At 44.9% G+C, this 15272-nt stretch overlaps 1 protein-coding gene across 6 annotated transcripts in view; it reads left to right on the top strand.

The window, feature by feature from the left end:
* Mbnl2 (muscleblind like splicing regulator 2) overlaps positions 1-15272 on the top strand; it is a 155254-nt gene that overhangs the window by 106374 nt on the left and 33608 nt on the right. For 3 of the 6 annotated variants that reach the window (XM_052190636.1, XM_052190635.1, XM_052190637.1), the window contains exons 4-7: positions 2011-2211; positions 5420-5683; positions 12501-12554; positions 13220-13373. In XM_052190636.1, coding sequence (XP_052046596.1) covers positions 2011-2211; positions 5420-5683; positions 12501-12554; positions 13220-13373 — 673 coding nt within the window. The remainder of the gene's footprint in view (positions 1-2010; positions 2212-5419; positions 5684-12500; positions 12555-13219; positions 13374-15272) is intronic. The other 3 variants (XM_052190639.1, XM_052190638.1, XM_052190640.1) reach the window with 1 other exon arrangement.

Raw genomic sequence — 15272 nt, 5'->3', positions numbered from 1 at the left:
ACCCAAGGCAATTCAGATACAATGGGCCCATTGAATGGCTGATGTGTGTGGGCCTTTCAAGGTTGATATTTTTAATCCTAGCATAACGTGGTCCTTATACTATTAAGTTACTTGATTTTTTTTTCAATAGTACCAAATTACCAAAGTGACAGTTACTAAAAATCCATAGCTTTCTATAATTAGGACTCCAGTGAGTAACAGATCACATCCATCACATCCATGGAAAATTTTGTAGAAAAGTCAGAGAAGAAAACATGCCAAACCACTCTCCCTTTCCAGTGCACAGCATTCATGTTGCAGTTCCTCCCAAAGCAAACATTATTTCTGAACCATAAAGATGTAACAGTCCTCATGGGAGAACTACCCAGCTTTCCTCCAAGTCCATAAGAATCGCCTCCTTCAACTCTTAGCCACTTCTGTGAAGATCTCACAGCCTCTCTAGAAATCTCTGAACAAACTCTCTGTGATTTGCTGTCTCCCAGTATGGTCATTCAAAAGAGACATTGCTCCGTTGTCCTAAAGGAAAATGCATTACTAAAGCAGACTGTTAGCTTCCCCATGTGTTAAATAACTCATCTGGAGTCTAAACAGACAACAAGAACATTACCCACGATGTAAAAACAGAGAAATATTATGACACGTGGCAACGGCATAGCTCAGAGCTAGAAAGTCATGTTAGGATGTGAAAATATTTGAAAATTTATCATGAAAACAAATAGGTTAGAAATTGTTTGTAAACCTGGGGATAGAGCACAGTAGAAGAGTACTTGCCTATCTTGTATGAAACCTTAGGTTCAAGCCTTCAAAAAAACAAGAAAAAAAATCCATAAATAAAAACCAAGCAAACAGATAAAGAGCTGTTGGGACCAGTTCAATGTACAGTTTATTCTTGGGAAAATTTTTAGAAACCATGTTAACAGTGGTTCTTCACAGGTAAAATTGCATGGTGACACACGCCGCAATCCCAGCACTCTACAGGCTGAGGCAGGAAGACTGCTGAGTCTGGGGCAGCAAAGGCTGTATAACTAGTTTCTGGCTATCCTGGACTGTCTGTTGAGACTTTGTTTAGATAAATAAATATGAAACAAGGTTCATTGTCTAAGTATGCATAATATCTTCTCTGAAAGCAGTCTTATTTAGATACTGATTAGATGAAATTCTTAAAAATAGTTATCCTATCAACCCATGGTATGATTACTTTACTCTTAGCCAGGACTGTAGTGATGGAGAACACATTTAATTAGGGACCAGTCGTGCTTGCCATGGCTTTTTTGAGTATGTGAACAGGTAACAAAACTGAATTTCAGCAGTCATGTGTGAAACTGATCAGTTGAAATTGCAAGCTCTCCCATTCAGCCTTTCAAGAATGAAAGGATATGTTCACACATAGTAGGGCAGAGCAGCACATAGTAGGCCCACATAAAAACCGTCTGTCTATGAGTTGGGGATGCACATGCTAGTGATGAAAGACTGAAATATGTTGGTACGTCTGAGCAAAATAAACCCCAAGGAAGTTTCACGTGCTTGAAAGCATGTGAATTTGGCCAACTTGAGTATCAGCTATAACCAAGGGGTGTGCCATTCATGTGCCTCATGTTCTGTAGGTCTTGCTGCCTTTGGGTTAGAGTACGCAGTAGCTGGGAATGATGGGTAATTTGGGCAGAAACGAGTATTTTCAGTTGTTGAGAACATTTTTACAGGAAGAATCTGCTTAACCCTTTCCTTGGCATTGGAGTTCTGATGTTCTCCTATCTGTTTATGCGGTTCTGGCAAGAGGGGATCTCTGATGTTTTCATTTCTGAGGAGCAAAAGAAAAACAGAAGAGGGAGTGATTAATGAAGTTTGCAGTTCAGAGTTAACTCGCAGAACTCACACAAAGGATATTCTAGGCAGTAGATACATTTCTCTGAGATAGCATTTATTAATGATTGTGTGAATTCTTGCTCAAATGACGCTCACTGGTAAGTTCTGCACTAAAAGAGTTTTCCCTGTCTTGTTCTTCTTTGACAGCCCACTTTTCCTGTAGGTCCCACCATAGGGACAAATGCGGCTATTAGCTTTGCTCCTTACCTAGCGCCTGTCACCCCTGGAGTTGGCTTAGTCCCAACAGAGGTTCTACCCACCACACCAGTCATTGTTCCCGGAAGTCCACCGGTCACTGTCCCGGGCTCAACTGCAACTCAGAAACTTCTCAGGACTGATAAACTGGAGGTATTTCAATTGTGTTCTTGTTTGGAGATGTGTTGGTGATAGAAGTGTGTGTCTGTGAGAGTGAATGGATGCTTGTGAAATTGCTTCATCCTGCCATGTCCACGTTCATGCACACACTGCTGCAATTCTGTGTATTCAAAATTCCATGCTATAAAATTAATGCCCCATATTAAAGAAATCAGCCCAGAGGCAGAGAGCAACTTTGATATACGCCAATGTCAGCTGCTTGTGTTTTATGTTTAAGAATAAAACACTAAGCTAGACATGGTGGCCTGTGTCTGTGACCACAGGACCAAGGAGCTGGCATGAGAAGCCTGCCACAGTTCAAGACCAGACCAGGCTACAGAGAAGTTCCTGGCCGCTGTGGGCTGCAGGGTGAGACTCTGTCTCAGAACAGGAAATAAATATCTACCTATAGGACATGGACGTCATCAGGATGCAAGCCAGAGAGCCGGCTCTTGGTCTTAAGTGCTGTGCACATAGAAATAGCTTTAGTGGACTCCAGAAAGTTCTGGAAATGGTCAGGAGCACAACAGGTCAGGGAAATGGGTGCACTCAGACAGAGTGAATAGGACTTGAGCCCCCAACAGGTCTATAAATCAGGTATGGATGCTGTCGAGTGTCTTAATGGCTTTATTGGTAAATAGGAGAATGTGTCCTGAATAAATTTGGTTATTGATATGCTGTCTTTAAAGTAAATCCAAATGTTCTATAATATTCAAAAGGATTAAGTGCATGTATTTTTACACATACACTTTTACATTTGGATCTGGCAAATCCTCCCAGACTTTGTTGAGTAAACTTTTTCTTTAACCAGAGCCAAGGGTTTTCCTATTAGTCTTGCTGCACTATCCCTGTGATAGACAATGGGGCATTTCACATGGTTATGTGAAGATCCTAATAGATTTCTGAAAGACTTCCTTTAGTTCCATTATTGATTAGAATTGTTAGGTAACCTCTGTATGCTTAGAATACAGACCTGTTAAGGAATATTCTTCCATCGTTCAGGAATTTTAAAACTAACTAAATATACCTTGGGGGCAAGAAATATTTACTGCCTAGCCCCTGGGGAATGTGTTAAGACTTCAGGATGTCAAACGACAAATATTTTCAAAACTACATTTTTTTCACTTAGTTTATCCAGAGTATAGTGATCTTTGGATGAAGAGAATATAAACTAGTCTCTACTGTTTGGGGAACTCTAGGCTAGCCTAGAGCTACTGAGGTCTGCTCTGAAAAGGGAAGTGTTTTAGCCTTCACCTGCTGGGACTGAGAAAGCTCAGGAGCTCAGGGTATGACAGCAAAAGCCAAATAACTTGAGAAAGGTTGGGAACTAAAGGTCTTTTCTACAGGCTCCGTAGACGAGGCACCTGCGACTAGCAGATGACCTTGGCGGATCAGTCTCTGGTCATTCCCTACCAGGAAGGACATCAGCTGCACACAGGACATCTGTGAACTCCAGCTATACCTGTGAGGTCAGATAGGCAGGGCTCAGAACCTCAATAATCCTGGATGCGGTGATCCAGCCCTTGGGAGGAAGAGGCCCCGGGATTGGCAGGTCAAGGCTAGCCTGTGCTACATGGTGACTCCAGAGCTAGCCTTGAGATTCTATTGAAAAACAGAATGAGCAAAACCAGAATCTAGGTGAATATCTGACTATGATTTTAGTTTAGAAATGTTTGTAACTGATGGTGAGATGTTGGCCAATACCCAAACAAGAAGAAATTGGAAACAACTCTTGAGATTCAGCCGATACTTACCTGTCAACCTGGCTTGGCCATGGGTCATTGAATTACTTTCTCAGAAATGACTGACTTGTACAGACTTGAGCTTCATATCTCTGTCCCGTCAGCGACATCACTGGTGACCAGGAAACGAGGCAATGCTTGGTGCTTACCTTGGCTGGCTGTGGGGCAGGAGCCCAGGAGAAGCACCCTCACTGTTCTCTGGGCTCCGTCCTGCTGGCATGGATGGCAGGGATGAGCCACATAGGCAGTGGCACAGCTCTTCTCCCTTCCTGCAGTCTAGAATGAAGACTCGGTGTCTGCAGGATGCAGCTGGGGAGGAAAACCTTGGCTCACTGTAGGGCTCAGAGGAGAGAGTTCAGTTGTTTGAGATCGACAGTTCTAACTTCTCTGTTCTTCTGTTTGTTTTCATTTCTCCTTTTGCTATATTTCTCTGTATTTCTCTCCTTTTCACCTTTCTTCTTCTTTGGGAGTGATCAAAAATACTACAGTGAGTTTAAAAGGAAAGTTTTGGTGTCGCAGGTGTTGGTTCCTGCAATTGGTGGCTTTACCGGTGATACCTTTGTAGAATGTGGGGAGGGGCAGGAATCTCAGAGTCAGGAGCTTTGTCACCATCCTCCGAGAGGTGAACAGATGGGCCGTTTCCCCAGAGCTGTCTATACACTGTGATAGTTTGGTATACCGGCCAACCCTCCTTCTGTAGCAGGAACAGACAGCACCCCAGAGGTGCTGTCGGAGTAAGAGGTATCAAATGAGAGACAGAAAGACAGACAGATAGATGTAACCAGCACAGAAGCATTGGAAGACATGGGTAGATAGCGTGTGACTAGAGAGAACCTGAAGGGAAGGAAGGGGGAGGCGGAAGAAGGAAAAATAAAGGAAAAGAAAGTATTGTGAATTCCATAACTGTGGCCACATAAGCGTAGTAAAAAGGAGAGTGGGTGACAATAAATAGATGATTGACTGATAGACACACACACACACACACACACACACACACACACACTACATAATAGGTAGATCTATGCACGTGTTATATGACTGTCTCCACACAGGCATTCAAAGACGTAGGTAGGAAATGGAAACAAATATGCTATACTTTGCAAGAACAGTGGTGTCTTTGTTCAACTATTTTTCCTTTGCCGTTTTAGGTAAAGAGCAGATTTCAGATTAATTTCCCCATTTCAATATCCACCCTAGTAAAGGGGGCAAAATAAAACCCAAATTAATTCTTTAGTAATTCAGGTAACTTGGGTTCTGGATCATAACAGTTTTACCCTCTGAACCTAAAGACATTATGAAGGGAAGTCTCCTCCTCCTCCTCCTCTTCCTCCTCCTCCTCCTCCTCCTCCTCCTCTTCCTCCTCCTCCTCCTCCTCCTCCTCCCCACCTCCCCCTCCGTTGGCACGGTGGCCACCAGGCTTTCTTCTGCAGCACTCTGCTCTTTCTTTCCCCTTGTCTCAGGTATGCAGGGAGTTCCAGAGAGGAAACTGTGCCCGGGGAGAGACAGACTGCCGCTTTGCACACCCGGCAGACAGCACCATGATCGACACAAACGACAACACCGTAACCGTTTGTATGGATTACATAAAGGGGCGTTGCATGAGGGAGAAATGCAAATATTTTCACCCTCCTGCACACTTGCAGGCCAAAATCAAAGCTGCGCAGCACCAAGCCAACCAGGCCGCGGTGGCCGCCCAGGCAGCCGCGGCCGCGGCCACAGTCATGGTAAGTTCGCCTGCTGGCCGCGCCCGCACGCTGCGCCTCCCAGGCCGCGGGTGGTGCTTGCGGGTGGGAAGGAGCTGTGCCTCGGCAGCTGGGAGACAAGGCTGCCATTCCCGCTGCTCAGCTGCCTAAGCTCTGTTGCCATCCCCACCCCTTCTTGTTTTGTTCAGTTTTGCCCTTCCTTCCCTTCACAATAGCTAAATCCCCAAGGTGCAGGGAACCCAGGCTGTGAGCTCTGTCCCCTCTGCCCCCTCCGGTCTTGCAGCCTCCTCCTTCCTGGGATCCGGGGCCTAGGGCTTTACAGTGACCCAGGAGACAGGCTGAAACTCGGAGAGCAGACCCAACAAGGCCAGCCCGCTGCTGAAGCGGGTTTGGGGGAAAGGGGGGACCCTCAGAGAAGCCCAGTGCCCAGTGACCCTGTCAGTCACTAGCTTCTCCTCCCGTTTCCCCTGGGCTGTGCTGCCTGCCAACAAGTCAGGAAGACCTCAAGCATAGCAGCAACTCTGGAAAGGATGAAAATGGAACTGAGCTAGCTGGCACTAAAACGAACTAACTAAAAGACCTATAACCCAGGTTAGCCCTTTAATTCTCCTCACAGTCCCTCAGGAACCAATGCTGCTACCGCTCCCGAATCTCACAGCCTCCAGCTGCCACTTGGCCACAGGAAGCATTGTCATTTTGAAGACCTGGGAGCCGATGAAGACTCTAGAGTCTTGGGCCTCACCTGGAGTCTCAGGATCAGAAGTTTAATTTAAAAAACAAACAAACAGACAAAAACAAAACTCCTAGTCAGGGCCTGGAAAAACAGCTCAGTGGGTAAGCGTGGACAGTCTTTGGGAGGACTGGAGCTGGCTTCCAGCATCCACATCAGGTGGCTCATAACAGCTGCGACTCCAGCTCCAGGAGGGTCTGGCTCCTAGCAATTGCACATCCTCAGAGACACACACATGCATACGCACACACACATGCACACGCACACAGGTAACATTTAAAACCTCCCAGGTGTTTAGTATGCATGTTGACATTTGAGAATCGCATGTCCAGACCACGCCTCAGCCTTGGCTGTTTTTAGGAATCAACTGAAGGCTTTGGAAAGGATCTGCTGCTGGCCCCTGACCCCAGCGCAGCTTGGTGGAGTGCTAGGAGTTGGGCAGGGCCCAGGCCCAGGCCCCGCGAATCTTCCAGGTGACTCTGTCCAGGGCACACCCACAGCTGAGAACCAGGGCGCTAGGCTGCAGACATTTCTAAGTAATTTACATTAAAGCGTGACACCCAGTTCACCTCAGAGGTGTTTGGATGAACAGTGGACGCATTGCATCCATCCATAGAAACCGCTTTGAGCCGGTCAGGCCCCAAGCACCTGCCGGTGGAGTGAATGAACAAGGCTGGCTGCTTTGCCCTCAAGGAGCTTGGCTTGTAGAGTGTGAGCAACCGTCAGCCACAGGGTGGGAAGCCTGATGGGCTTGGGGTGGGGCTGGGGGACACAGAGACCAATCCTCCCTGGGAACGAGTGGATCGGACTTCAGAGATGAAAGGAACCTAAAAGCAGAGTCTGGGTGCTGGAGAGATGGCTCAGTGCTTATGAGCACTAGCTGCTCTTTCAGAGGACCCAAGTTCTATCCCAAGCCCTCACGTGGTTCACAACCATCTCTAACTCAGGTACTGGGGCACCCAACACCCTCTTCTGGTCTCCACAGGCACTGCAAGTGGTTCAAACTATCCCTCCTTTCTAAGTTTTCAGAAGTGCACCGAGTCTCTCCATTCCTGTACTCGTGAGGTCACATGCATCCACATGAGAGGGAAATGATCCCATTAAGGGTTTAGTGGAAGTGAAAACCCTAAACCTCACCATATTTGGGAACAAAGGAGAGGGGTGCAAAGATAAAAACATATAAGTCAACCTATATGAAAGTGAATTACCTTTAAATGAGCCCTTTAAGTCTGTGAGTGTGGAGGTCTCACATCTACTTAGTGTCTTGCTCCATGAGGGTCTTCTCTGTGGTTAGTTTTTCAGACCAGCCCCAATTTGCTGTTCTTCGTGCTGATTCATGCCCAGCAAGGTCGTGTTCCTGCACAGCCGTCATTGTATAAGCCACACTAGGGACTCCGGGCACCCCCTGGCCTAACCAGGACTCTGCTGTTGAGACAACAGCTTAACTGGACAAGTTGGCTCTTCTGTATCATGTAACATCTTTAAGGAAGAGAGAAAGTCGGTGCTCCGGAGGGTTGGGTGTGGCTACAGGTCTGTCTCCCCTTCTCCCTTCTATACCCCGTGGCCTTGCTGTTTCTACTCTCTGAGGCCAACCTCTCCCAGACACAGCCATCTGTAGAGATACATTCTTACACCTGATGGGAGAGAAAACAATGTTTTCAACAGAGGCTCTAACTAACAGGAGGGGGGGGATCACTGCCATTTGTCATCTTGTTTTTCTGAGACAGGGTTTTTCTGTTGTAGCCCTAGCTGTTCTGGAACTCACTCTGTAGACCAGGCCAGCCTCAAACTCAGAAATCTGCCTGCCTCTGTCTCCCAGAGTGCTGGGATTAAAGGTGTGTGCCACCACGGCCCAGCACCATTTGTCATCTTTGTGGCTATATCTCTATAGTCAAAGTGATTGGGGCCAATCACTCTGGGTCATCTTTCAGCTTGAGGCATGATGAACTTTGGAGATGAACCTAGAAACGTTTGTTCCTCTCACTCAAATACCTGTGAAGATTAAAAACACGACTGTCACGGTGGCTATCACGCTCAGCCCTGACTTTGTCAGGCTGTGATTATACGTCCTAGAAGTCAGAATTCCAACACACACACAATCAATACCAAATCCAGTCCTGAAGGGGCAGTGTGCCGAGTCTATGTTGGTGACAGGCGACTGCCGGTGGAGAGGTGAGCAGAAGTGTCCATTTACCCGAAGCCCCACAGCGAGAAGCCACAGCTGAGCCTTGCCACGGGCCCTCCTCCACATTCTCACGTAAGCTCATCAGAATGCAGGAAGGTTGCTGCAGTAGATGCTGCGAGAGTCAGTTACCATAGTTTCTTGGATTGTTATGCTGTGCCCAAATTTGGAGTGCTGAGCAGTCACAGGATTTCAAAGCATCTTCGGAGGCGACCAAAAGCAGTGTAGTTTCGGAACAATGCCAGCATCGCTGTGACAGTGATGGGAAGATTACTGAATCTGTCATGTCTTCCCGGTTAATGTGAGGGGCTCATCTGAAACCAGCCTAGGTAGAGTTTGATGAACCTTACAGGCAAGATTATCCAGAACAGTGCAGAAAGTCTATTATTCTGTTTCCTTATTTAGAGGACAAACGGAGGGCTGGGCGCAGCTGAAAGTGCTAGCCTTCCATTCTCCCGACTTCCCTAGCCCGAGACAGCACACTTCCACGGTGGAGGTTTGTATTCTTGTCCGGGGATCTCCCCCTTATTTTAAATAGTCAGGCGTTAAGGAAGGATTGAAAGCTCTGACTCTTGAAAAGAAGAGGCATTTATCTCTATTTGAGCCTTATTCTTTCATAATACCTCTTAAAATATAAGCATCTCTCACGAGGATTTTTCAGACCTGAGAGTAAGCTCGTTGGAGGCACCCTTTGGTAGTTCTAACACAAAGGGTCTTTTATCTGCCGGTGTAGTCTTTGTTCACATAAACCAGGGGATGGTAACGGAAAGAACTGGTAAGAGGACAAGCCGCCGTCCGCCAGAGAAGTCTCTGTTGTTCCGGTAGACACCAGAACTCCGAGCCCACGCTTCTGTCTGCCTCGTTTTGACTAGTAAACCAGCACGTCTGAGTATTTCCCCCGGCTCTCCTGACCTCTTCGGTCCTCACCTCTGATGCCGGCTTGTACAACTGTTCTCACCTTGACCTGCAGGGTGATGGTGCCTTGACTCTGAAGAAGAAATCTCAGCTTCTTGTAAAGTCTTCTCACTTGTGTCCATCCATTCAGCCCCAGACCGGAGAGGATCAGTCATAGAGACGAGGCCAGCAGGTATTGAGGCCAAGTATCTGGCATGCAGTGGAGTTCTGGTTAAACTGCCCTTTCTTCCACTGGTGCCGAACAGGCTCCCGACACACAAGGGGCTGCTGTCTCCCCAGCTGAGGTCTGAGCCTCAGGTTGATGGCTCCTGCAGGTGAACATTCAGTGCAGACATTCTCGCCTGGGGCGGTAGCTGTGTGCCAGCAAGCCTGTGGTGACATGATTCTTCATCTACACAGGCTTTTTAAAAGCAGCCTATGTGTGTCCTGTATGTGCATCATAGAAAGCCTTAACACGCATGAAACCCTTCTATTTCAAAACCTCAACGTATCTTTGAAGAAAATTGCATCTAATTAAAGAAAGGTACTGTGCAGTGGAAAAGGGAGAGATGTCTCTATTCTTACTTTACACTACTAAGTTACTCTAAAGTGTAAAAATCAGGCTTTAACAACCTAAAAGAAAAAAAAAACCCACAGACCATTAAACATCCATATGACTGCCATAAAAAGGAATACTCAACATTGTTTATTCTGCTTGGAGAACTCATTACAGGATGCGCTGTTGCTCTGTTGTGTTCCTGTGTACCAGCCTTTGAAGACTCTTTTAAAAGGCAAGTCGAAAAAGACCCGCCCACTAGGAAATGCATTTCCTGCATCCCAAGGGCTGGGAAGGTGGGAATCTTGAGACTGAAAATTAAGAATGATTTTGGATTCTGCCAGCTGGTGAGCATTCCCAGTGATCTCGAAGAGCAGCCATCAGGTCCTTTTTAGTGAACCAAGATTAGTTGAGGCTCAGAAACCTCAACAAGCCTGTGAGGCCAACGGAAGGACCAGTGAGTGGTCATTCGCTGCCTGACCAAAGGAGGTCATTCCCCGGGACCCACAGGGTGGGAGGGTGATGTCTCCCACAAGTCATCCTCTGACGGCCCCACATGTGCCCTCTTGCACTTGTGTGGAGGTGCACACACATAAATGAATGAAATCAAGGCAACGGTGCACTGGTGAACATTGTGAAACTACAGGGAGGAAAGATTATAACCAGAATGGAGTCATGGAAGTTTATTGAACTTACATTTAATAATATCCAGGAGTTGCTTGGCACTGTGGTCCATGCTTGTAATCCTAGCATGCTGGAGGGCTGATGCAGGAGAATTGCTGTGAGTCAAGGCCAGTCTGGACTAAAGAGTGAGACTTTGTCTCAAAAACAAAACAAAAAGAAGTATCTAAGAGCTTGGGCTGTTTTATTTTTGTTTTTGGTTTTTTTTTTTAAACCAATCTTATAGTATTCAATAACTTTTATCCAAAATGCCTTCTAGAGCATTCTATTCCCTATTGGGGATTCTCTGCCTACAGTTCTTTCCACCTTGTTTCTAGTTTCTTTCTCCAAGTTCCATAGCTCCTAAGCTATCGTTTCCTACTTTTTTTAATCCTGAGTCACAGAATGATGGGAAATTCTACATTTGTCAAGGGAAACACCATTTATTGTCCCTGTCCTAAGGGCAGTGCTCCATGTCCCTGCATTTCAGATACCCTTGTTCTCCCACAGACCTTCACTGTGAATTCCGTCAGACAGACCTTGGGGATTTACCTATTGTGCTAACCCAGAGGGGGACGGTCGTTGCTCCCATTTGCATTGAAGCTGCTTCCTGGACTTCTTTACTTTCACAGAATCCTGTCATAGAATTTTTCCATCTTTTAATAACGAGAAAGAAGAGTTTTGTTTTGTTTTTTTAATTGAGGTCTAAGTCAATCTATATCCAATACAACTTGGTTGTTTAAATGACGCTGTCTTCCCAGAAGTACTGTTTTAAGTTGAGGGCCGCATTCCGCCTGTCTGAGGGCTGTTCCCTGCTATTTTAACTGCTTGTTCTGCTGAAAGTCCCACTTGTCATCAACCAGTTAACCACTGATCGTAGCTAAAAGTACAGATAGTATTACTAAAGAGAAATCATTTTAATACCCATGGATGCGAAATGCCTTTTTTAAAGGGTATTTTCTTAGTATAATCCGGTAAGTTGTTTGAAATGCATTATAATTTCAAATGTAGTAGAAACAGAACGGATGATAAGTTAGTATTTAGAAATGAAGCAGAGAAAAAGTGAAATGCTGGGAAAGTTCCTGTTGAAACTCAAATTGTCCGAGTTCTGGGCCCCCAACATGCTGAGACCCACCCTAACAGAATGAAGACAGGAACTGAGGCAATTTCCCATGTGATTCAGCCAAAAAATAACGACCCAAACCCAAACCGTTTTGCATAGATAACCTTGTGTTTGAATATTTTTTGCCTGAATTTTTTTTTTGTCTCAGTTTGCCACTTCATTTTGTTAGGTTAATCTGAATCAAAACATAGCTAAATGAAGATTTTCTTTTCCAAATTGGGATGTACTTGATTCTTCATTATTTTATATTGGAACTAACTTATCAGATGTTCTTCAGTCCTATGGTCCTTAAAAGTTTTGCATCCCCCCCCCCCCCCCCCCCGACCCCCGAAGCAATAGAAAAAAGTGCTTATGGTGTGTATGCAAGCTGCTGTTTTAATTAACTTTCCTGAATTTCAAACATCTATATTTTACTCTCTTATATGCTTTTAACTAAGGTATAGTAGATGCATTTTTTGCTTCGATACTAATTTAAGGTGTAATATTCATTTCTTTAGAGAACATTTTTGTTGTTGTGCATGCCTAGTGTTTTGTACGTTGTATATTGCATTCAGAATATTTTTTTCCTTCTCACCTATCCACAATGCAATGCCGTTCCCATGATGCACCTCTGCTTGCTGTTTACCTGTATGTTAATTCGCTTGAATCCCATTGGCCCACTGCCATCATGTGCTCGCTGCCTGTTATTAAAAGACTCAGTCGACTGCCAAAGCACTGAAGCGACCTCTCGAAGCAACTGTAGACCTGGTACTTTGACCTTTCACCTTTCGCTTTGCATGTAGCTTTTCAGAGAACCAGCTGAGTTTTGTATGTAAAATACTGGTTGCAGCCAATCATTATTATTAATTTTAAAATAGAGGAATTCAATAAGGTGCTTAGTCATCTCATTTGCATATGTAATCTGGGAAATAAATATTAAATCTAACAAAATTTTAATACCTTTTCCAAAAGAGTGAAGCAAATTTAAATTATGTGGCTCAGAAAAATGCTCATTGTAATTCTTATTAACCTTTAAATTCAAGAAACTGCCATTCAGTTAAAGAATAGATATTAATAATAACGCAAATGCTCCTTTCTCCCCCTTAGTGTAGTTTAATTTGTTTTTTAAGAAATTAAAAAGCTGAAGCCATTTTTTTCCATTGTTGTCGCTTGGTAGTTTTTCTTTTCCTTAGTTGAGATGCTACTGTTTTTGGGTTACAGAATTCATGCTTCCGCTCTCAATAACAAATTCTCACTCATTCGACATTGCCGCTGTTTAAATTAAGGTGCATGGCAGAGGCATCTCCCTAGCTGTCATATTTTAAAGAAAGAAAGAAAAGAAACATAAGAATGTTGCAGTTGGTGATCTCTGTGGATGTGGAACACAGGCTTGCTGTAAGTTGGACACATCTTATCGAATTCTTCACTTCCAGGCCTTCCCTCCTGGTGCTCTCCATCCTTTACCAAAGAGACAAGCACTTGAAAAAAGCAATGGAGCCAGCACGGTCTTCAACCCCAGCGTCTTGCACTACCAGCAGGCGCTGACCAGCGCGCAGCTGCAGCAGCACACGGCGTTCATTCCCACAGGTACGTGCCCTTACTCTCCATGTCTGTGTCCTGTGTCCTTCCGGTCATGTGCTTTCTTCTCATATCTTTAAGCTGTTTGGTGGCATCTAGATTGCATTTAGAAGGTGCAGATACAGCCTGGCCCACCACAGCCCTGGCTACCTAGACCTGTTGACCTTGCTTTGATAGTTAAGGCAGTTAGCATTCTAAAGCCGAGTGTTTGGTGGGATTTAGCTTGAGAGACAGGGAGCGGTTAAAACTTTGGGTCTCTTCTATTTACGCAAGCCCCATAAAATAGTTTATGCAAATGAGATTTTTATATGAGATAATTGAAATTTGTCCTTAACACTCAATGACCTAAAAATATAAATTCCAGTAAATACTAACCGCTTTTTCCCTGCTTCTATTCAGAGCACTAAAAAGTCTAAGGCTACTCAAGTGAAAGCAATCCTCTGCTCGTATTTTTATATCCATTCTCTCTCTCTCTCTCTCTCTTCATCCTTCTCCACTCTCACCAAGCTCACAGCTATCTGGAGTGCTTGTCCTCCGTTCTAAGCCAATGAGTGATAAGAGGAGGGGCTACCGTCCCTTAGCCTGCCAATCGCTGGAGACCTGTCCTCTGTTCTAAGCCAATGAGTGATAAGAGGAGGGGCTACCGTCCCTTAGCCTGCCAATCGCTGGAGATCTGTCCTCTGTTCTAAGCCAATGAGTGATAAGAGGAGGGGCTATCGTCCCTTAGCCTGCCAATCGCTGGAGACCGTCTGTTAATCGCAGGGTCTCACGGGCAGAAGGGTCTTCATGAATTCCTCATCCAGTGGACTGTTTTACAAATGAGAAAACTGAGGCCCCCAGGATAATGAGAAGTGACTTTCCAAGGCGGCAGAGCTGACACAAACGCCAGGCTGGTGTTCCAGTGCTGGCTCCATTTACATGACATCACACCACCTCCACTTGCCCCCACCCCCCCCCCCCACAGAGTCTACAGACTTCTCCCCAAATTAAAGTGGGGTTTTATTTCTGAAGTGGCATGAAAAATCAATATAGGTGAAGGAAAAAACAATGTAACACTCATCCATTCTTAACTCCAGTCCCCACCATATTTTACCCAGTTCAGAGACTGCAGACACAGCCACATGCACACCCCCACACACACCCTCACAAACACGGTCATCTTCACTTGACCAACTTTACCTTTTAGTCTCTGTTAGAAACAGGTGACATAAATGTTGTTGGGAAGAACATCCACTGGGGTTTTCCAAGCCCATATTCTTTGTCCCATCACAGCAAGGAAACATTGTCATCAATCAGTGTGATTAGATATATTAATCTTAGAGTTCATAGTCTATAAGCATTAGGGTTGGAGGTAGCCAGTTTTTATTCCAGTAACAGTCATTGTATAAAAACTGCAAACGAATGGTAACCTATATGGATTAGTATTTTAAATGAATTAGTAACCGATAAATTATACTTATATTAATAGAAATGCACTGTCAGAAAGTACATGAGTTCCGAATCGATATTAAAATACTTTCCTATCTTACCCCATTGCAACCTTAATTAATGACATTCCATGTGGTCTTAGCTTAGCAGTATTTGTGAATGAACACACCTGAAATAACATAATTACCAGAGGGTCAGCTCACCCTGAGGATCCTGTGTGGTTACTACAAGTGTCTCATTGTAGACTTCGTGGCCATTATATATTTTAAGAGCTAGAAAAAAATGCAGAATGAAAAACTATGAAAGACAAGACTGTTTCTGAAGAGCGGGAAATTCAGACGTTACTGTCTCCTGGGAATGCCAGTGAGGCCCTTTACAGCATGTGGAACACCCTGATCCAGTATGGACTGGTTGGCTAATTCATCAAAAGCATCCCCGTTCTAAGATTCTGTAGAGACACCCTAAGTGTTTGCTAAGCAA

This window comes from Apodemus sylvaticus, chromosome 8 (assembly GCF_947179515.1).
Source record: "Apodemus sylvaticus chromosome 8, mApoSyl1.1, whole genome shotgun sequence".
In the NCBI taxonomy this organism is placed as follows: Eukaryota; Metazoa; Chordata; class Mammalia; order Rodentia; family Muridae; genus Apodemus; species Apodemus sylvaticus.
Note: the sequence above shows the minus strand (reverse complement) of the source record. Positions and strands in the feature narration are given on the sequence as shown.